The sequence below is a fragment of the Aquarana catesbeiana genome, linkage group LG13, assembly GCF_042186555.1.
Source record: "Aquarana catesbeiana isolate 2022-GZ linkage group LG13, ASM4218655v1, whole genome shotgun sequence".
Taxonomy (NCBI): domain Eukaryota; kingdom Metazoa; phylum Chordata; class Amphibia; order Anura; family Ranidae; genus Aquarana; species Aquarana catesbeiana.
In genome coordinates, this window is record NC_133336.1 from 178,171,598 (window position 1) to 178,194,968 (window position 23,371).

General features: G+C 43.3%; 1 protein-coding gene across 1 annotated transcript in view; it reads left to right on the plus strand.

Moving 5' to 3' along the window:
• Positions 1-23,371, plus strand: part of LOC141117454 (uncharacterized) — a 54,241-nt gene that overhangs the window by 25,235 nt on the left and 5,635 nt on the right. The window contains exon 3 of the mRNA XM_073610325.1: positions 19,252-19,560. Within this exon, the coding sequence (XP_073466426.1) occupies positions 19,252-19,560 (309 nt within the window). The remainder of the gene's footprint in view (positions 1-19,251; positions 19,561-23,371) is intronic.

A 23,371-nucleotide genomic window follows, 5' to 3' on the forward strand; every position in this document is an offset into this window, starting at 1 on the left:
ACTGTGAGTAATTCCCAGGATGGGTTATTACCAGGATCCCCCACAAACTCCTTAGGCTGTAGCCCCATGGAAGTACCCCCTCTATCCCAGATGGAGGAGAGCTGCCCTACATCCACCCCTCAGAATGATCCCTCTGCTCCCATCCCCGCTGACTTTGCTGCCCTAATGAACACTTTCTCTAATATGCTTACAAGAGGGTTAGCACACAATGCCTCACAAATCACCACAACTATACAGGCTGACCTGCAGCAGCTGGGTGCACGAATTGAAGCAATCGAATCAAAGACTGATCAAATTGCTGCAGTTGCCAACCAGAACACTGACAGGATCCAAGAATTACATGACCAACTGGATATGGCATACTCAAAACTCGATGACCTCGAGAACAGGTCTCGCAGATATAATTTTAGGTTGAGAGGCCTTCCAGAATCGTTTAAGGACACAGATAAAATCGTTCGCTCTTTCATCAAACATTTAATTCCGGATATACCAGACTACAGGCTGGAATTAGACCGGGCACATAGGGCCTTGCAACCTCCACGCCAGGACGGCCTTCCCAGAGATATTGTGGTTAAACCCCACTTCTTCAGAGTTAAAGAAGAAGTCATGCACAGAGCTAGAGAATCAGAAAATCTCTCCTTCCAAGGACACTCGATTCAAATTTTTGAGGACCTTTTCCCCTTCACGATTCAGAGACGGAGATCATTAAAGCCTCTTTTGATCATCCTTTCGCAAAAATCGATCGCCTACAGATGGTCGTTCCCCTTTCGCCTCAACTTTGCCTACTTAAACAAGTCCTACAGCTGCACAAATTTTGGAGAGGGGGAACGGTTGCTGCTACAATTGGGCCTTATATCTCACTCGCCAACATCATCTGCTGCCATGGATTCCAGAACACCTCAGTCCGCGAAGAGACCACCACCCTCGAGCCCCATCCAACCCTTATGGCATAAACAACAAGCCAAGAGATCCAAAGATGGACGCCCTCCTTAACGGAAAGTCTGCTATCAACAGTGCCTTCTCCTCCCCAGGATTTCCTGAGGCAACCTTCCGGCAATGGGACGCGGACTTCCCAAGCCCCCCCGTTTTCCTCTGGCTGGATTTTAGCCAGGCTTTTTTTGGATGCTGAGACGTTTTCTTTTTGTTACCTGTTGCTCCATTTCTCTCAGGACTCCCACAAGATTGCTTTTATGGTTCTATTTTTTGTTTTTCTCTATGGCGGTTTGGCCGGAGTGGCTGCACTTCGCCTCCACGAGTTTCTGAGTGGTATTTTCCCCCACTCAGAAACACCTTCATAACCCTTTTTTCGGGGTTCCCGTTTTTGGGAAAACCTTTCAGGGGGCGGCTAACTGCCCTCCCTCCTGTGAGGGTTCTTAGATTGTTATCTAGCTACACTAAGTATGTTTGATCGCTTATGCTATTTGTTTTACATTGCTTTTGACATGTCCTGTTTCTGTTCCTCTTTCTCAGGGTCGATCCTCCCCCATTTTCTCTCCTTCTCCTCTCTCCTATTCCCAGAGTCACTCAGAAGCCCAACTATGCAATTACATCCCGGAATCCAAAACCTTCAGGCAGCGGAGGCTTGGATACGAGCACAAATCTTGACGTCTCAGGTAGGCACTTATTGTGTGATGCGCACATCCCCCCCTCTGATCCATGCATCCACCTTCCCAACTCTGTATAGCCACGCATAATGTACAAGGTATGAACTCTCCTGTCAAAAGACCTAAATTATTTAATCATTACAAGTCACAAAAAATCGCAGTTCTCCTATTGCAAGAAACTCACTTCCCATCCTCGTACAACCCCTCCTTCTTACACGGTCACTACACTCAGTTTTTTCTTTCTAATGCTGAAAACAAGTCTAAAGGGGTAGCCATCTGTTTTGCAAAACACCTTAAATTTTCCCCCTCTGAAGTTATTAAAGACCAAGCGGGCAGGTTTCTACTGGTAAAAGGGACGATTGAGGGTTCATTGTACTCCTTTATTTCTTATTACGCCCCAAACAAAGGTCAGGCTTTCTTTTTCTCCATAATGTTGTCCACACTAGGCCCAAAACTTGAGGGGAAAATAATAATGGGAGGAGACACAAATCTCCCTTTCGATACTTCCCTAGACAAATTGGGGGCTGGACCTCCTCGCTCCAGAAAACCTCCAAAACAAAGTACTAAAATAGCTTCCACTCTGTATTCTCTAGGCCTGGTGGACATATGGAGAGAAATGAATCCTAGGTCCAAAGACTTTACCCATTACTCCGCCCCACACCACCTCTACACCAGAATAGACCACATTTTTATCCAATCACATAACATCCCCAGGGCTATCAAAGCAGTTATTAGAGACTCCTCCATTTCAGACCACTCCTTGGTTCTCTTATATTTGCAACAATCTCCTAACCCGGGTAACAAATTCATATGGCGCCTTAATGAAGGACTCCTTAGTGACCCAATACAATGCTCAATTCTAGCAAAAGAAATTCAGGAATATTTTCGTTTAAATGACACGGAAGAAGTTTCTCCGGAAACGCTGTGGGCAGCCCATAAGGCAGTACTCAGAGGGAAGATTATTCAAATCTCCACCAACCTTAAAAAAGAACGCGCGGCTGAAACTAATAATCTTCGGTTAAGATTTCAATCCCTGTCTAGAGCCCATAAAAGGAAACCCACCAAGGATTCTCTAGAGGCGCTGGAAAAGGTGCGGACTTCTTTAAACCTGGCCCTCACCTCCGAAGCTGAGAAACAGCTCCGGTGGTCAGGCGCTCGCTTTTACCACCAGACTGACAAAATAGGAACTAAATTAGCTGCCAAATTGTCTCTGAGACCTCGATCAGCTGCCTTCCCCAAAATTCGCACTCTTTCGGGCGCACTTTCTCAAAACCCAAAAAGCATAATGGAAACATTCCACGATTTTTATACTTCATTATATAAAAAGGAACAAACAACACCTGAGCATTCTACATCGGATTTCCTAAATAACTTATCCCTCCCCAAATTATCGTCTGAACATTCAGACCTACTAGATGATCCTATATCAGAAGCAGAAGTACTCAGGGTGATTAAACACCTGAAACAAAACTCGGCCCCGGGCCCCAACGGCTTTTCCGTTGGTTATTACAAAAAATTCGGACCTATCTTAACACCGTATTTAGTCAAATTCTTTAACTCTCTCAGGTCTGGCGCTCCCCTGGATAAAGCCCTCAATCTTGCCTTCATATCGGTCATACCAAAACCTGGCAAAGACACGACTATGGTCTCCAATTATCGTCCTATCTCCTTAATTAACAATGATCTAAAAATATTAACTAAAGTTCTTTCCAACCGGTTAGCATCCTGCATAGCCGTTTATATCAACAAGGACCAGGTGGGCTTTATCCCGGGGAGACAAGGACCTGACCAGATCAGGAGAGCAATTAACATTATTTCTCTTCTCAAATCTCAATGGGATGGAGGCTCCCCACAACACAGCTATTTGTTATCCATCGACTTGCAAAAAGCTTTTGACACAGTCGCCTGGCCCTACCTATTCCATATACTAGAACGCTGGGGTTTTGGTCAACATTTCATGAACATCCTTAGAGCCCTATACTCCGACCCCAGTGCACAGGTCAGACTGCAGGGCTACTATTCCGAGCCTTTTACTATAGAAAGGGGAACTAGACAGGGATGCCCTCTCTCCCCCCTTCTGTTTGCCATAGCCATGGAATCCTTGGCTATTGCAGTTAGAACTCATCCTGACATCAAAGGGGTGTTGTGTGGTAAATGCGAGCACAAATGCGCCCTTTTTGCCGATGACTTGTTGCTCTTCGTGACTTCCCCTCTAGTTTCTACTCCTAATATATTCGCCTTGCTTGATAAGTTTGGGGAGATATTGGGTCTGCGAGTCAACGTAGCCAAATCTTCTGCCCTGAACATCTCGGTCCCACCTACTGTTCTATGTAGCCTACAAAACCACTTCCCGTTTTCCTGGAACGAGGTCTCACTTCCATACCTAGGGGTCAATCTCACAGCAAATATAGCCTCACTTTACTCATCCAATTACCCGGCCACCTTTCGTAAATTGATTCTGGACCTATCCCTGTGGGATAATCATAACTTATCTTGGCTAGGTCATATTAACGCAGTCAAAATGACCCTCCTACCCCGTATACTTTATTTATTCAGATCCCTGCCCATCCCTATACATAAATCGCAAGTTCACCTACTCCAATCCAAAATCATAAAATTCATTTGGGGCTCGAGGGGACGTCGTTGTGCACAACACATCTTATACAGGCCTAAATCACAAGGTGGTCTAGCTCTACCCAACATTTGGTGGTATTATCAGGCAGCCCAGTTGGCCCAGATCTCCATTGTATATTCAAAGGGTCAGAAACCTGATTGGGTATCAATGGAACGTCATGCAGTCCCTTGCCACACAATTGATTTTTTGCTTTGGTCTCCCTCTAAATTGAGACCTCCCATTCTAGCCCCCACGTTATCACACTCACTGGCATTATGTGACCGACTCTATAAAAATCCCTCCCTGATTTCCCCCCTTAAACCCCTGACACATATTTTTCATAATCCCGACTTTCCGCCTGGAATGAACATTTTAGCGTTTAGTTGGTGGTTAAATAAAGATTACTCAGAATAGGGAACTTATTCTCCTCCACAGGCCCGCTCTCTTTGGCATTCTGTACAAGTAAGCTTGAAATGCCTCCTGCTGAACGTTTTCGCTTTATGCAGATCCAACATTTCCTTCATTCTATTTGGCCAAATAAACCAGAGCCCCCTTCAGTAACTAACTATGAATCATGGTGTGCGGGTGCAATGGATCAGAGAGGGGGGATCTCCATCATATATGCTTCGCTTGCCTCAGCGGTGTCCAAGCCTCCATACGCCTTATCCTGGGAAAAAGACCTTGATATCTCCTGGGATAGTGATCAATGGTTCTCCTGCTTTCATCGCTCGTTTAAGGGAATCCTTAATGTTTCCCTCATGGAGGGCAGCATTAAGGTGCTCATGAGATGGTACAGGGTACCCTCTCTTCTGGCTCGGATATATCCTGATGCTTCCCCGCTGTGCTTCCGTGGTTGCAACCACATAGGGACTCTGTTCCACGTATGGTGGACCTGCCCACGAATAAGGAGCTTATGGAACAAAGTATTCTCAGTGATCCGCAAAGTATCCTCCGCTCAGATTTCTCAAAATCCAGAGACAGCCCTATTGAATCTGAAAGTAGATAAGGTGGATAAATATACCCAACAACTGATCTTTTTCATCTTACTGGGCACCAAAATAACAATAGCCTCTTGTTGGAAAAAACAGAGTCCCATTCACAGCGGTAAAGCATAAAATTTCCTGGATTATGGCCCAAGAAAAGATAGTTAGCATTATACAAGACAAAGTCAGTAAGTTTGAGTTAACATGGGAACCTTGGGCCAATTTTTGTCATATTTCCTTATGCCCTGGCATTAACCCACCAGGGCAACAGGCTCACTGAGTGACTCCGCTGATAATCCTCATCAAGTGCGATTGTCTTTTTTCCCCTCCTTCTTCCCCTCCCACCAGTCTTCCTTCCTCCCCTTTCCTTTTATTACTTCAGACTCTCTGATTGTTTTTTCTGTATACTGTTCAACCCTGATATTTATTTAATTACTTGTGTATTTTTCTTTTGCTTTTCTTTGGAGGGACACGGTATTACCTTAACAACCCCTGGCGCCCTGGTCCTAGGGCTTCTCTGATTAAATACCTCCCCTTAGGCTAGAAACTATATACCTATGTTGGTTTGACCACTTGATTATAGTCATTAGAGGGGTAGGACCTTTCGCACTGCTAAATTGGGATAATGATTTTGGGCTATCCTGTCTGGGAAAGACTCGACCGAGGTTGGGGATCCGGGAGGGGGGAGTGGCCTCAAGCCCGCAGTGTGTTCCCATATGGGGCGGGTGGAGGGCGTCTCTCCTGCTCCCTGAGCCCTTGCTAACAAATGAGTTAAGTCTTCCTTGTTCTTTACATCCACTCCACCCTTATCCCGGTAAAAGTGTTATATCTGCCACCTCTAGGGTTTTTGATCCGGCAGAATACACATCATTTATTATCCTAGCTTCTGAGACATGTCTATTTTAGTTTATAATTTTGATATACTTTCAACTGTAAAACAGAATTTTGCCTATTTGGTCTTGCCCTTTTACATTCTGCTTTGAGAGGTCTTACCTCGAAATCATTTGCTCCTTATGTTTCTTCATATCTTACTACTTTGTAATGCCTTCTTCAGAGGTTCTGTAAAATTTTTGTTATTACTAATAAAAATCTATTGAAAGAAAAAAAAAATTTAAAAAATGTGTTTTTTCCAAAAAAAATGTGTTTGAAAAATTGCTGCGCAAATACTGTGTGAAAAAAAAATGAAACACCCACCATTTTAATCTGTAGGGCCTTTGTTTAAAAAAATATATAATGTTTGGGGGTTCAAAGTAATTTTCTTGCAAAAAAATTATTTTTTTATGTAACAAAAGGGGCTTTGTCTTCAAGTGGTTATTGCTTCTAAATGTTGTGCATAAAATGCCAGAACAGTTCAAAACCCCCCAAATGACCCCATTTTGGAAAGTAGACACCCCAAGCTTTATGATGAGAGGCATGTCGAGTACATGGAATATTTTATATTTTGACACAAGTTGCGAGAAAAAGACATTTTTTTTTTTTTTTTTTGCACAAAGTTGTCACTAAATGATATATTGCTCAAACATGCCATGGGCATATGTGAAATTACACCCCAAAATACATTCTGTTGCTTCTCCTGAGTACGGGGATACCACATGTGTAAGACTTTTTGGGAGCCTAGCCGCGTACGGGACCCCGAAAAGCAAGCACCGCCTTCAGGCTTTCTAAGGGTGTAAATTTTTGGTTTCGCTCCTCACTAACTATCACAGTTTCGGAGGCCATGGAAAGCCCAGATGGCACAACCCCCCCCATGACCCCATTTTGGAAAGTAGACACCCCAAGCTATTTACTGAGAGGTATGGTGAGTATTTTGCAGATCTCACTTTTTGTCACAAAGTTTTGAAAATTTAAAAAAGAAAATAAAAATACATTTTTATTTTCTTGCTTCATTTTCAAAAACAAATGAGAGCTGCAAAATACTCACCATGCCTTTCAGCAAATAGCTTGGGGTATCTACTTTCCAAAATGGGGTCATTTGGGGGGGGGGGGGGTTTGTGCTATCTTGGCATTTTATGGCCTTCAAAACTGAGATAGGTAGTGAGGAGTGAAATCAAAAATTTACGCCCTTAGAAATCTTGAAGGCTGTGCTTGGTTTTCGGGGGCCCCGTACACGGCAAGGCTCCCAAAAAGTCCCACACATGTGGTATCCCCATACTCAGGAGAAGCAGCAAAATGTATTTTGGGGTGTAATTCCACATATAACCATGGCATGTGTGAGCAATATATCATTTAGTGACAACTTTTTGTAAAAAAAAAAAAAAAATTTTCTTGTCATTATTCAATCACTTGGGACAAAAAAATAAAATATTCAATGGGCTCATTATGCCCCTTAGCAATTTCTTTAGGGTGTCTACTTTCCAAAATGGGGTCATTTGGGGGGTTTTGTACTGCCCTGACATTTTAGCACCTCAAGAAATGAGATAGGCAGTCATAAACTAAAAGCTGCGTAAATTCCAGAAAATGTACCCTAGTTTGTAGACGCTATAACTTTTGCGCAAACCAATAAATATACGCTTATTGACATTTTTTTTACCAAAGACATGTGGCTGAATACATTTTGGCCGAAATGTATGACTAAAATTGAATTTATTGGATTTTTCTTATAACAAAAAGTAGAAAATATAATTTTTTTTCAAAATTTTCGGTCTTTTTCCGTTTATATCGCAAAAAATAAAAATCGCAGAGGCAATCAAATACCATCAAAAGAAAGCTCTATTTGTGGGAAAAAAAGGACGCAAATTTTGTTTGGGTACAACATTGCATGCCTGCGCAATTACCAGTTAAAGCAGCGCAGTGCCAAATTGTAAAAAGTCCTCTGGTCTTTGGCCAGCCAAATGGTCCGGGGCTGAAGTGGTTAAACACACACAGGCTTCAAACCCCTCAATGCACACAGCTTCTGTCTTCACACAGAGACACTCACTAGGAGCCACTGCTCCAACTCCACCTTCCTTCCACCTTCTGCTCACACCAGCCCCTCGTTATATGGGCTGTGTGCAGCTGGGCACACAACCTGCTTGCTATCCTCAAGACCTGGACACAGGGTTGGAGATCCCATCCCACCCATGACTCTCAGGGATCTCCAAACTACAGAATCCCATCCGGAACTAGCAAAACCTGGACAAAACTGACAAAGCAGTTTTCTCCATTTAAACTCTACACTCTGTAGTCTTGCAGTCCGCAGATATGCAAACTCTGTGTCTCTTTTGCTCCCAGCTGATGGTGGCTTGCATGTGGATTTTGTGAACACAAGTGGAATTTTGAACTTAAGTGGAGAGTTAAAAACCAGGAGTTGAAACAGAAGTCTTCTAATCAGTAAGTAACATCTTAAACTTCCCTTAAGTAATTGTATTGTAACTGGGAAATGAGTGCTAGCAGGGTTGAAGGTTTTGCTCAGTGCACAGTGTACCACATGTATGCAAAATTGGTGCAACAGCTCCAGGATGGATACCGCTGTGACAGATGTGAGCAGGTTGCCCTTCTGGAAGCTCGCATTAGAGATCTGGAGGAGCAAGTTGCAACACTGGGCAGAAAGGACAACCTTGAAGGGGGTCCTCTGCTCGCTGAGCAGGTGGTCAGTAGGGTTGATGTGGAGGGTGGAGGGGCAAGTCAGGATTATCAGATAGGAAGATGGGTTAATGTAGTTAGAGGGAGTGGAAGGGGCTCGCAGAATAGGAAGGCGAGTCCTGTGTTTGTGCATCAAAACAAATTTGTAAAGTTGGGTGAAGATGTGGTGGTGGCAAACACAGAGGTGGCAGCCCTAGATGTCACTGCTACCCCTAACAGCCGGGAGAGCAGCCCATCTAGTAGAGGTGGTGAGGGGAGTGCAGATAGGCCTAGACAGTTGGTGGTTATAGGGGATTCTATAATCAGAAGGACTGATAGAATAATTTGTCACCAGGATCGCCTCAACCGAATGGTTTGCTGTCTCCCTGGTGCTAGGGTTCGGCATGTGGTAGACCGGGTGGATAAATTACTGGGAGGGGCTGGGCATGACCCAGCTGTTTTGGTCCACGTTGGAACCAATGACAGAATACACGGAAGGTGGAGGCTCCTTAAAAATCAATTTAAAGAACTAGGCTGCAAGTTGAAGGGAAGGACCTCCAAGGTGATATTCTCTGAAATATTGCCTGTGCCATGCGCAACACAGGAAAGGCAGGGGGTGATTAGAGAGCTGAATGCATGGCTCAAGACCTGGTGTAGGGAGGAGGGATTTGGGTTTCTAGAGCACTGGGCTGACTTTTCATTGGGGTGGAACCTATATGCTAAAGACGGTTTGCACTTGAATGGAAGGGGGTCTGCTGTGCTGGGGGAGAGGTTTATAGGAAGGCTGGAGGAGTATTTAAACTAGGATTGAGGGGGGAGGGTGAAATAGAATTACATCACGAAGACAGGTCAGTTAGGGGTCAGACATTAATGGAGGGTGGAATGGGGACAGATGGGGGGAGGGTTATGGCAGGTGTCAAGAAATTTCCCATGTTGCAAACAGCCATTGGAAACTGTAGTGCCATTTGTACTACTAAAAATTATATGAAAAACACCAGACCAAAATGTAATAATGCATTAAAGTGTTTGTTCACCAATGCCAGAAGTCTGCAAAGTAAAATAGGTGAGTTGGAAGCTCTGGTGCATGAGGTGAACTATGATGTAATCGGTATTGCTGAAACTTGGCTTCAATCCTCACATGACTGGGCTATTAATATTCCTGGCTATGCACTCTTTCGGAGAGACAGGGTAAAAAGGAAAGGTGGCGGGGTCTGTCTCTATGTGAGAAGTGATCTCAAAGCAAGTGTGAAAGAGGACCTGATTGATGGAGAGTGTGATGAGTCTGAAGCATTATGGGTGGAACTGCATATAGATGTGAGTAGTTCAAAGTTAATCATTGGAGTTTGTTATAGACCACCCAATGTTAACGAGGAGGTGGAGACTCAGCTCCTTGCACAGATGGAAAGGGCTGCAAGGGCTGGGACGGTGATAATAATGGGGGATTTTAACTACCCAGAAATTGACTGGAGTAATGGCACTGCTGGGACAGTTAAAGGGCAAAAATTTATAAACCTATTACAGGACAATTTTATGGTCCAGTTTATTGAGGCCCCAACTAGGAATGAAGCTCTGTTGGACCTGGTAATCTCAAACCATGCAGAGCTTACTACTAATGTTCAGATAAAGGAGCACCTGGGTAGCAGTGATCATAACATGATTTCATTTGTTGTTAGCTGTAAACAAGAAATACATAAGGGAAAGATAAAAACACTTAACTTCAAGAGAGCAAATTTTCCAAGGATGAGGGCTGCTCTCGAGGACTTAGACTGGGAGGGAATACTGGCAGTGATAAACACAGAACAGAAATGGGAATTCTTCAAAAAGACTGTTTGGGACCTCACTGCTAAGTATATTCCCATAGGCAATAAGTTTAAAAGGCTAAAAATAAAACCTATGTGGCTCACGGTCAAAGTTAGAAAAGCTATAAACAATAAGAAAAGAGCTTTTACAAAATATAAAAATGAAGGAACACCAGTGTCGTTTAAATGCTACAAAGAATTTAACAGAATATGTAAAAAGGAAATCAAGGGTGCAAAAATGCAAAATGAACGACAGATCGCAAAAAATAGTAGGACAAACCCCAAAAAATTCTTCAAATATATTAATAGTAAAAAGGTCAGGTCTGAGCATGTAGGCCCTTTACAAAATAATCTAGAGTGGGTGACTGGGGACAAGGAGAAGGCTAATTTATTAAATACTTTCTTCAGCTCTGTGTATACAAAAGAGCATGGGGGAGCTCATGTCCATAATGGGGGTGGTATTGACACAGCCCCCAATGATCCACAATGGCTCAAAAGGGATATGGTCCAGAAATATTTAGACAGAATAAAGGTGGATAAAGCACCTGGACCTGATGGCATCCACCCACGGATCCTAAAAGAATTGAGCTCTGTAATTTCAAAGCCATTGTATCTAATTTTTAGGGACTCATTAATGACGGGAATAGTACCACTGGATTGGCGCAGGGCGAACGTGGTACCTATATTTAAAAAGGGATCAAAGTCTTTACCAAGTAACTATAGACCTGTTAGTTTAACTTCTATAGTCGGGAAGATACTGGAGCGTTTAATAAAAGACCAAATAGACGAGTTCTTGCTGGAAAAAAACATTTTAAGCAACAGACAGCATGGGTTCATGAAAGACAGAAGTTGTCAGACAAACCTGATTTCTTTTTATGAAGAGGTAAGTAAAACCTTGGACAGAGGGATGGCTGTGGACGTGGTATACTTGGATTTTGCAAAAGCGTTCGATACAGTTCTGCACACACGGCTCATGTGTAAGTTAAAGTCTACAGGCTTGGAAATATCAGTTTGTAAATGGATAGAAAACTGGCTAAAAGACAGAATTCAGAGAGTAGTGGTTAATGATTCTTACTCTGAATGGTCTAAGGTTATCAGTGGTGTACCCCAAGGTTCAGTGCTGGGACCCTTACTCTTTAATATCTTTATAAATGATATTGGGTCTGGGATCAAAAGTAACATTTCTGTCTTTGCAGATGACACCAAGCTATGCAGTGGAATAACCTCCTTACAGGATGTCTCCAATTTACAAGCCGACCTCAATGCTCTGTCTAATTGGGCGTCTATGTGGCAGATGAGGTTTAATGTTGAGAAATGTAAAGTTATGCACTTGGGGGCTAAGAACATGCATGCATCATACATGCTAGGGGGAGTACAAGTGGGGGAATCCGTAGTGGAGAAGGATCTGGGGGTTTTGGTAGATCATAAGCTCAATAATAGCATGCAATGCCAAGCTGCGGTTTCTAAAGCAAGCAAAGTCCTTTCTTGTATTAAGAGAGGTATGGACTCCAGAGAGAGAGATATCATTTTGCCCCTGTTCAAATCATTAGTAAGATCTCATCTGGAATATGCAGTTCAGTTTTGGGCACCAGTTCTCAAAAAGGATATCGGGGAACTGGAGAAAGTGCAGAGAAGGGCAACCAAACTGATAAGAGGCATGGGGGAGCTCAGCTATGAGGAAAGATTAGAGGAACTGAATTTATTCACTCTTGAGAAGAGGAGAATAAGGGGGGATATGATCAACATGTTCAAATATATAAGGGGTCCACATAGTGAACTTGGTGTTGAGTTATTCACTTTACGGTCAACACAGAGGACAAGGGGGCACTCTTTATGACTGGAGGAAAAGAGATTTCATCTCCAAATACGGAAAGGTTTCTTCACAGTAAGAGCTGTGAAAATGTGGAATAGACTCCCTCCAGAGGTGGTCCTGGCCAGCTCAGCCGATTGCTTTAAGAAAGGCCTGGATACTTTCCTAAATGTACATAATATAACTGGGTACTAACATCTATAGGTAAAGTTGATCCAGGAAACATCCGATTGCCTCTCGGGGGATCAGGAAGGAATTTTTTCCCCTGCTGTAGCAAATTGGAGTGTGCTCTGCTGGGGTTTTTTGCCTTCCTCTGGATCAACTGTGGGTGTGGTATTGGGTATATTGGATTGTACGATTTTTTTTTTTTTTTGGGGGGTTGAACTGGATGGACTTGTGTCTTTTTTCAACCTGACTAACTATGTAACTTTTACCTCCAATTTCATAGGGACAGAGCCTTGCTCTGCCACACCAGGTATTTGACTGCAGTGAGCAAGTCATAACACTGTCTGCAGCTACACTTGTAACTAAACAGACAAGCTGAATTTTAGTACACTTCCACCCCCCCCCCCCCCCCCATCAGCAAGGGGAGCAGGCGAGTTTAAGGACACCCCATAAACTTTGAGGTTGGCCACAATGGAATGTGGGAGTTGAAGTCCAGGAAGGGAGTGGACCTCTATTAACCAATGGACTGCAGTTCCCAGGAGATGAGAAAGGAGTGGTTGCTTCCCAGGGCGCAGTTTGAACAGCGCAGTCTTTTTGCTGTGGGAGTTCGGAGTGAGAACATTGCCATCTGGACTTGCTGGTAGTTGGATCAAAGGAGATGATCTCACACAGCTGGGAGACAAGAGAAGGAGTGAGGATTGGGGAGCGCTGAGACTGGGACTGAGATGCTACTGGAGGAAGTTTTGCACTGTACTGAACCTAGAGCAATACAGTCGGGTGAACTGAGGAGTTCATGAGTCAAAAGAGAGGACACCCAAACGGTTGTTTTTTTGTAGCTGTATAGCTGAATTGGTAAGAGGTTTGTGTGGTCACAACCTGCTGCTTCTATCAGAAACTAAGCTGAAGAAGATTAGACAATCACCCAACAGCTTATAATACTGCATGGAGATTCCCATGGGGACTACGCATATGTGCACTAATATCAATATGAGCCTCAACGTTAGCCGGCTGAAGAGTAGGATGTAGGACTGTCTATTCAGATAAGCCACCCTACAAGGACTCCTGGTATTGCCTGTAGGAGTAGCTCTGCAGTAGACCTGGGCTATAGTATATCCACCTCTAGAGTACACTCTAAACTAGTTATAGTATTATCAGCACTCAAAATTTCCATTTGCCTGCTCACATTTGGCGAGTGGAAATAAGTTGAGGGTGAGCGTGGAGCAAGGCTGCCAATGGTCCGTTACGGATGGCTGCTGCCTGTAAAAAATATGGCCGCGAGCAGGCTTTGGAACTGCGCGGGCACAGTTCCGAGGCCAGCCCGGGCTCAGACAGGGGGCAAGTAGTCGGGCGTATGGTTGGTGATGTTACTGCTGCAGCGCCTTTTATGAACTATGGGCTACAGCAGGGGCAGCCGGGCTGGCCCAGGAACACCGGAACATGAGAACTCAGCGGCCCGAGTGTGGAGGTATCACATAAGCGCCAGCTGCCGCCTCAGAGCCCTGTATGGTGTGCGCCCGGAGGAGGGCGAGTACAGGGGATTCAGGGAGTGGAGACCGGGCGAAGGTTGTACAGCTGTCCTCACTACCAGAGTTGTATGACCGGCCGGGGAGAGGGAGGACTATAAGTCCCAGAGGGCCCTGCGTGTGGAGCAGTGCCAAGGCATGCTGGGAATTGTAGTTCACCAGTAATGTTCAATCAGAGTGTCTGCAGGAGCTGTGCTTCTACCCCCTACCTGCCTGTAGAGTGCTGGGACTTGTAATTCCACATCTGCAGACCAATACCAGGCTGCATGCTGACAGGCCAAACACTGTCCAATCTGATTGCAGATGGCCGTATGCTGTCCAATCAGATTGTACAATCTCTTGTAAGATGGCCATACACTGTACAATCTCCTTTAAAGTGGATCTTCGGTCCTGCTCTGGACAGTCTCCTGCCCCTCTGGTGCCAGGTAGATGTGCCCGTTGTAGAGCCAGTTGGCACAATCCACACACAAGGACTGAAAAGGATTCAGGCATAAAGGGAACTCTACAGACCCTGATACAAAAGGGAACATTGATGCAAAGGGCAATACTGCAGAGAGCAGACTCTGATGTAAAGGGATACGCTGCAGACCATAATGTTTGGGGGAATGCTACAGACTCTGATGAAAGGGACAACTTTGTGGACTGTGATCTAAAGGGAACTTTGAAGTCTGATGCTTTATGTTAACATTGTTGTTGTAAATATTCATTTTTGTAACTTCATTCTGCATAAAACATTTAACAGTGTCATTTCATGAGATAATTTACAAGAGCGTGTTTAGGGCTCTGTTTAGGGGCAGAATTAGGGGCGAAGCAGGGTAGGGGTTGGGCAGGGCAACTGGTGTCAAGTAACTTTTAAGGCCTGGCTAGTAGCTCAGGACTTTAAATTTTGAGCCCTGTTATTATTATTCACTTTGCAGTTAAAACTTATATGCACTGTTTATTGCTGAGGTTGTTGATTTATGAGTTGATTCCACTCTAGTGGTACAGAACTCTAATCTAAGTAATTTTGGCCTAGAGATCACAATGTTTATCAGACTATCAGAATCCATCCTTTGTGTGCTTGTTTATGCTTATACCATCATTTATCCTAAACTGTACCAATATATTGAGTGGCTTTACCACTAAACAGTCTTGGGTCTTATTCCTAGTATCGGCTCACAACCAAGATAAAGTTATCTATGCTCATTTTTTTTTTTTTGTGCTTGCAGTGATTTTAATTCAACCAGGTGTGTCAGAGGGGCTTGAGGTTGTTCTTGGAATCGAGGTGCAGAAAAAAGAACCCAAATTACCAAACGGCTCCTACAGGGATAGCTCTACATATTGATAAAGGTTTTGGCAATAAGTGGGATGTCAGTGAAAAGCCATTAAAAATAATTTTAGATATCCCGTAGGGGGAAAAAAGGCTAACACTTGCTTTCTTCCATTGTACGAAGACAAGAAGGTTAAGTCAAATATACACTTTATCAAAAGTATTGGGATGCCTGCCTTTGCACACATATGAACTTTAATGGCATCCCAGTCTTAGTCTGTAGGGTTCAATATTAATATGGCCCACCCTTTGCAGCTATAATAGCTTCAACTCTTCTGGGAAGGCTGTCCACAAGGTTTAGGAGTGTGTCTATGGGAATGTTTAACCATTCTTCCAGAAGCGTATTTGCGAGTTCAGGCGCCTTAAAAGTTCCCTTCACTGGAACTAAGGGGCCAAGTCCAATCCCTGTAAAACAACCCCACACTATAATCCCCCCTCCACCAAATAATTTGGACCAGTGCACAAAGCAAGGTCCATAATGACATGGATGATCGAGTTTGGGGTGGAGGAACTTGACTGGCCTGACCTCAATCCGATAGAACACCTTTTGGGATGAATTAGAGCGGAGACTGTGAGCCAGGACTTCTCGTCCACATCAGTGCCTGACCTCACAAATGTGCTTCTGGAAGAATGGTCAAACATTCCCATAGACACACTCCTAAACCTTGTGGACAGCCTTCCTAGAAGAGTTGAAGCTGTTATAGCTACAAAGAGTGGGCCAACACAATAATGAACCCTACGGACTAAGACTGGAATGCCATTAAAGTTCATGTGCATGTAAAGGCAGGCGTCCCAATACTTTTGGTAATATAGGGGGTTATTTACGAAAGGCAAATCCACTTTGCACTACAAGTGCACTTTCAAGTGCAGTCGCTGTAGAGCTGAGGGGGACATGCAAGGAAAATAAAAAAACAGCATTTTAGCTTGCACATAATTGAATAATAAAATCAGCAGAGCTTCCCCTCATTTCAGATTTTCCCCTCAGATCTACAGCGACCACCTCCAAGTGCACTTGTAGTGCAAAGTGGATTTGCCTTTCGTAAATAACTCCCATTGTGTATATATTTTTTTTAAATCCGCACAAGGGACAGTACTTAGTATTAATGTGAAGTGTACCTAGGACTACTGGCTGCTGTTTATTTTCCTCTGATCCCCCACCCCGACAGTGGTAGTCTTCCAGTACTGTGGGGGTACTAGAGGGACCTGTGAGAGGCACTCATCAAGAGTGCTGAGTATGCTTGCCCTTTCCATTTCGGGCTTAATCCAGAGCAAGCGGAATAAAACTATTCCCTGGACGGGAACAGCCACATGGCACTACCTGGCAATATACTGTACATGGTTTAATTTTGAGTATAGCCTCACATAATAAGGTTTAAGTAGACATAACAAAGTACCATCATCCAAATTAATATAGAGAAACAGGGGAGCGTGGGGAAGTAGGGCAATTGCTGAAGGTGACCATACAAATTGTTTCCACCCAAATGGTTATGGTGGACTATCTCGATACTGATAAACACAAATGTAGTTGATATATAAAAAAAATAATTATTACATAAAAAATTACATACAAAATTCATTTTAAAAGCAAGCTTGAAATAATCAATAAACAAATACTCAGGGTCCCCCCAAGAGATATCTGTTGATGAGGTGTGTCTCAAAGATTGACCTTCCCTGTACTAGTTTCGCTGTACATACATCGCTTCCTCAGGAGGAATAATCTATAAGACAAATAATTGAATAAAGCACAGATCAAGAAAGTTACACTTGAGAAACCTATACAATTATGGTTCAGCAAAAGAATATAGGAAATGAGTTTCTCACCCAACAGGTCAATGTCCAAGTGTGGAACAATGCGGCTCGAAATAGGTTCCCCCCACGGCAGACAAGGGGGATTATGCGGAAATAGTTCTAAATAAGAGGGAATAATGATAACAGAAGGGCATATCATACATAGTCTCTCCAGAGTCAGTAGGGATGAGAAAGAAAGGGGAAGGAGAGGAGGGAGGGAAAAAGAGGGGGGATGGGAGAGGAAGGGAGGCAAGGGGGGGAGGGAATATTATAGGGGAGGAAAGGAAAAAGGGAAGGAAGGGGAGGGCAGCGGAAGAGGAAAGGTAAAAAAGGAAATGGATGGAAGCAGGGCAACAAGTGAGGGGGAAGGGGGGAGGGGAGGATTAGGGAAGAGGGGAAAGAGGAGAGAAGGGGGGGGGATGAAAAAGGGAGGAAAAGGCAGCACAGATGAATAAAGGGGTAGGAAAGGGGGGGGAGTTAAAGAGGAAAAAAAGGAAGGAAAAGTAGGAAAGGGGGAGAGGAAGAAAGGGGGGAGAAAAGAGGGTGGAACAAATGGGAGGGGGAAGGGAGGAGGGGGAAAAAGGGGGCAAAAACAAGGAGAGGGGTGGAGGGGAAGGGAGGGAAAGGAAAGAAGGAGGAAAGGAAGGAAGGAAGGAGAATTATACAAAAAAAAGATTAGTTAAACCCACAAGTGTTTTTTTGTTTTTGTTTTTGCTTTGTTTTTACCACTATTATTCTTTTATATTGGCTTCTGAAATTTATAAATGCAGCAATTGTGAAATTAGGTGAAAGGTTTAGCATAGTGAAACACTTTTTGAAAGATAAATAGTGTATTTTATATACAACTATATAGATTAGACCAAAATGAGGGACAAATGAGGAGGAATGAGGGCCAGAGGGACATTGTTCCAAATCAAGGACAGTCCCTTAAAATCGGGGACAGTTGGAAACTATGCTAATAGAGGAAAGGAGGGTCAGAGAGTGTGGACAGGATACATTTTGGGCTGGGGATATGCTGCAGAAGACAATATGAAACTGGGAACATGTTACATGAGCATAGCTCTCAACTGTCCCTGATTTGGAACAAAGTCCCTCTGTCCCTCTTTACTCCTTATTTGTCCCTCATTTTTGTCTGATCTATGTAATACTATAAAAAATGCACTATTTATCTTTCAAAAAGTGTTTCCCAGTGCTAAACCTTTTATCCAATTTCTAAATTGCTGCATTTGTAAATTCCATAAGCCAGTATAAAGGAATAGTAGTGGTAAAAAAAAGCATTTGTGGGTTTAACTAATCATTTTTTTTTATTTAATTCTCCTTTATTGGGGCGTGACAGGGGGTGTCCTATGCCTACATATTTTTGCTAATAGGTGTTTCTCGTTAACATCTCAAAAAGTTGGAAGGTATGCATGAGGCTAGTAAATATCAGTACAATTACCCTAATAAATGTTCTCACAACAGACTGCTGAGGTCTAAGGGCCACACAACATATACTAAAATAGCATGCTGGAAATTCATCTTTAAATTTTTTGTAAGGTGGAATTGCACCTTACATTACAGAAATATCAAAATCTATTGTTATACTAGCTTCCTTTGATGCCCTGTAAAGCAGAATCTCAGAAATAGAGAATGTTAATTAGAGAAGAGAACATAGAGAATACATCTTTACAAGCTGAGACTCCTTCACAATCCAATCACAGTTTTAACTATTTTTTATTTGCTTTTATTGCATTAGAGACAAGTAAATGGTTGGGACCTGGCATTGATGTCTGGCAGGGGTATAAGAACAGAATAACATTTTATTAGAGGGTAAAAGAACTATATATATACATCATTCTCATACAGGTGAAATTTTGTTTTTAAGTGTGAATATGAAATGATTGTATTTTTTATGATCAGGCTTTAATCTGCCAGGATTTACTGGCAACAGAGGGAAATTGGCCTGTTCTTTTTTATAGAGTGATTGTGGGGGATGAATATCAACCTACACTAAAATAGAGAGGGTTTCTTAAACAAATAGTTTTCCATTTGTCGTAGAAATACCCATTGTAATAGGTGTACAAGATTTGACTGGAATAACTGACTTTGTTAACCCTTCTCCCATACATGCCTTTAGATAATCCCAGATCCAACAGCCCCGTTGTGCTACTGGCTCCTTTACTGCTTCCTCCTTCCAACATCATGCAGCTGGCATGTGCAGTAAATGTGAGTTGTAACATCACTCAATGGACCTGGAATGTCTCCGGAGTATGTCACAAAGGTAAAATCATCTGTATGGAAGACCATGATGGGAATTGGACTTGTGTAAACCTGATCTCACTATCAAGTCACTCATGGAGCTACAGAGATAATGTGATCTGTGAAGTTTGGTGCAATTCTTCTCCTATCAAGGTCCAATGGAGGATTCCAGAAATAGGTACAAGAGGTAAGCCTTTGTTAAAAAAAAAAAGTAAAGAACCTAAATACTAAAGAGCTATAGGGCCCAGATTAACGCAATGGCAAACTAATACCGTTTCAGTGCAGGAGGATTTTTTAGACCAATTCTGTAGCATAAAACAAACAAAACAACTGCCCGTCTGAGCTACGTACTAAACTTTGGTAAGTTCCTAACTACCAAGGTGCCCCCAAAACAATTAAGCAGCACATATACCTTTTTTTTAGTGTTCTGTCAGCACTCAGCTTTTTTACGCAGCAGCAGTCTCCAACAGCAGAGACTAATAATGAGGTCTGGCTACCAGATAGGATGTGGACCTAGGAATAGAGGCCTCATCCCACCCAAAGCCCTACAAACCCCCTGGGCACCAGGACCTAGTGCAAATCTTATTAAGCTTTGGAGAAAACTAAAAGTTTGTTTCCTCCATCTCATTTTTAACCACTTGCCGACCGCTGCACGCCGATGTACGTCCAAATTTTGGTGGCGGATATCGTTGTTATGGCAGCAGCTAGCTGCCATAACCCCAGTAACCCCGTTTTCGTGCGGCGGTCGGCTTTGAGATAAAAGTGGTCTCTGCGGCAGATTCGTCACGAGATCACTTTTATCGGTGGCCGCGATATGGTGCCCTCCGCTGCTTACCGGATCCGTCGGTAGCGGCGGAGGCGATCGCGTCCTTCTCCAGCTGTGCCTGGAGACGAGTGAGGCTAAGATGGCACCCACTCGTCTCCATCACACTGCTGGGCGGAAGCGACATCAAAACGTCACTTCTGCCCATAAGTCTTAAAGGTACATTTTATTCAATGTCATTTTTTTAAATGACTTTTTTTTTAATTTTTTTTTATTGCATTTTAGTGTAAATATGAGATCTGAGGTCTTTTTGACCCCAGATCTCATATTTAAGAGAAGGGATGTTTACATATCTTGTAATAGGAATAAAAGTGACACAAATTTTTTTAAACTGTGTAAAAATAAATAAAATCATGTAAAATAAATAATAATTTTTTTTTTTTTTTAAACCCCCAGTCCCAACAAGCTCACGCGCAGAAGCGAACGCATATGTGAGTAGCGCCCGCATATGAAAATGGTGGTCAAACCACACATGTGAGGTATCGCCGCAACCGGTAGAGCGACAGCAATAATTCTAGCCCTAGACCTTCTCTGTAACGCAAAACATGCAATCTGTAGAATTTTTTAAACGTCGCCTATGGAGATTTTTGAGGGTAAAAGTTTGATGCCATTCCACGAGCGGGCGCAATTTTGAAGCATGACATGTTGGGTATCAATTTACTTGGCATAACATTATATTTCACAATATAAAAAAAATTGCGCTAGCTTTACTGTTGTCTTATTTTTTTATTCAAAAAAGTGAATTTTTTCCAAAAAAAGTGTGCTTATAAAACCGCTGCGCAAATACGGTGCAAAAAAAAGTATTGCCTTGACTGCCATTTTATTCTCTAGGGTGTTAGAAAAAAAACAATATATAATGTTTGGGGGTTCTAAGTAATTTTCTAGCAAACAAACCTGTTTAAAACATCTAAAATCCAAAACGAGGCTGGTCCTTAAGTGGTTAAACTCTATAGCTCTGCACAATGTATTTGTGTTCTTTACTTAACCAAAAACTCTTTATTAGGAGCTTTGATTGCTAAATTTTGGTTATACACCCTTTTTTTATTTTTATTTTTCTTGTATTCCTAAAAATTAGGACTTTTTTCTTAAACCACTTCAGGTCAGCATGTTGCATTTCAACCTTTCCTGTCCAGACCACCTTTCCGTTTTCAGTGTTGTGATAATTACTTGGTCTATCAACATTGTACCCAACTGATTTTTTTAATTATTTTTGATACAGATAGAACTTTCTTTTGGGGGTATTTAATAACCATTGTTTTTTTTTTACTGTGTAAATGCAAAAAAGGACAAACTTTCGTAAAAAAAAACGGTTACTTTATAGTGAAACACATAAAAAAACACAGGACAATAATAAAACCCCCAACCCCAAGGTCTAATTTTTTGCCACACTTTTATGGAAAGGAAAAAACATACATACATTGAGGTGGTTAAAATATCAATTAAGGTGGGCTTAGCCTTTAAAAGTTGCCTACTGAAGCCTCATGCAAGTCTTCTGTTAGTAGTGAAATAAAAGCTGAAGAAGTTGAAATTGCAATGTATGAATGAATAAACCCAAAACACTTAACCCCCCCAAACAAAAAAAAACAACCCCCCAAGGCCGATCCGTCTATCAGATCCCGTGCAGGCACCGCCATTTCAACTAAGGGAAATCGGCAGTGGAGCCTTGCGGCTTCACTGCCATTTTCCGACTGCGCATGCGGGAGTCCAGCGGCGCTTTGTGAATGGCCAGCTTGTCTTCTGGGACACACACAGGTCCCAGAAGACAACGAGGGTGCTCGCCAAAGAAGAGGATATGATGTCCTGGGCCGCGGCCCGGCTGAATGGGAAGTACACTTGTACTTCCAAAAAAGGTACTAAAGGAAACATTTTTTTTTTTTAAATCCAAAAATGAGGGGTGGAGAAGTGGTCTTTCATTTAAGACCACCTCTCAAAAGTGGGTGGAACTCCGCTTTAAGACAATCCCACAAACACTGCTGGTCAGGGGTCATTTTAAACCCTCCCCAGTGCTATCATTTATGGTCAGCAGCACTTTAAAGTGATTGTAAACCCCCTCCATTCACTTTTACCTATAGGTAAGCCTAAATAAGGCTTAGCTATAGGTAGTGGAAATATCTCCTAAATGTGCGCCATTTAGGAGATATTTACCTTGCAGTGAGCCGGTGATGTCATCGGCGCATGCGCTGTAAAAAAACGGACCTCTGTGCCGTTTCTTGACTCGTATGTGCTGTGACTGACGGCTTTCGCACGCAGGCGCGGGAGTGGCATCACACGGCTCCGGCCAGTTATAGAGCTGGAGTCCGTGCCCCACAGAAGGAAGAGGGCAGAAGATGGATGCTTCCACCAGCGGGGAAAATGCGGGTATCAAGTAACTTGGTAGGAGGCCAAGATGCTGGGAGGGCTCCCTTTGCGGCCGAGCGCAGAACACCACTGAGGGTGGAACAGCAGGTGTGGTGCTCACAGAAGCACGGGTGCCGGGTTGCTGGAGACAGGCGTGCTTGGAAGGTCCTGGACACAGAGACCAGTGGGGTAATGAATAGCGGAGCCGGGAGCCAGGCCAGGGGTAATTCACAGAGAGACAGTCCAGGATCAGAATGACCTAAGGTCAGCTGCGTCTTAATACAGGGAGCAGGATAAGCAGAGTCCAATAGCCAGGCCGGGGTCAGATGCTGGGAGCAGGCAGGATGAAGTCAGGTGCAAGCCAAAGGGTCAAGCAAGAGGATCAGGAAGAGCAGATCAAAACAAGCTGGGCCTGTACACAGGAGATCAGATCAGCAGATAATACAGGGCACAGGAACACAGGGGGAGCTGAAGACAAACCAGCAATTACAGACACTAGCAGACTTCCTTATATAGGCCCATGTGACCTGCTGGTAGAGATACTGGGTCCTAAAGCCCTTCTCCTGCCATAAGTGCTGGTAGAGATGCTGGGTCCTAGAGCCCTTCTCCTGCTGTTGGTTCCCTGCCAGCGGCCTTCGATTGCAGGTAAGTGCCACATAATGGGCTAGTATGGGATGCATACTAGTTCATTATGCTTTTACTTTGCAGGGAACGACAGAGGAAGTAAAACCCATCAGGGTTTACTTCCTCTTTAAACCCCTATATCATAAACAATCCTATAACATTGTTGGTCAGTGGTTTTTTAAAGCCTCTCAAAACAATTAAGCAATCATGGGTG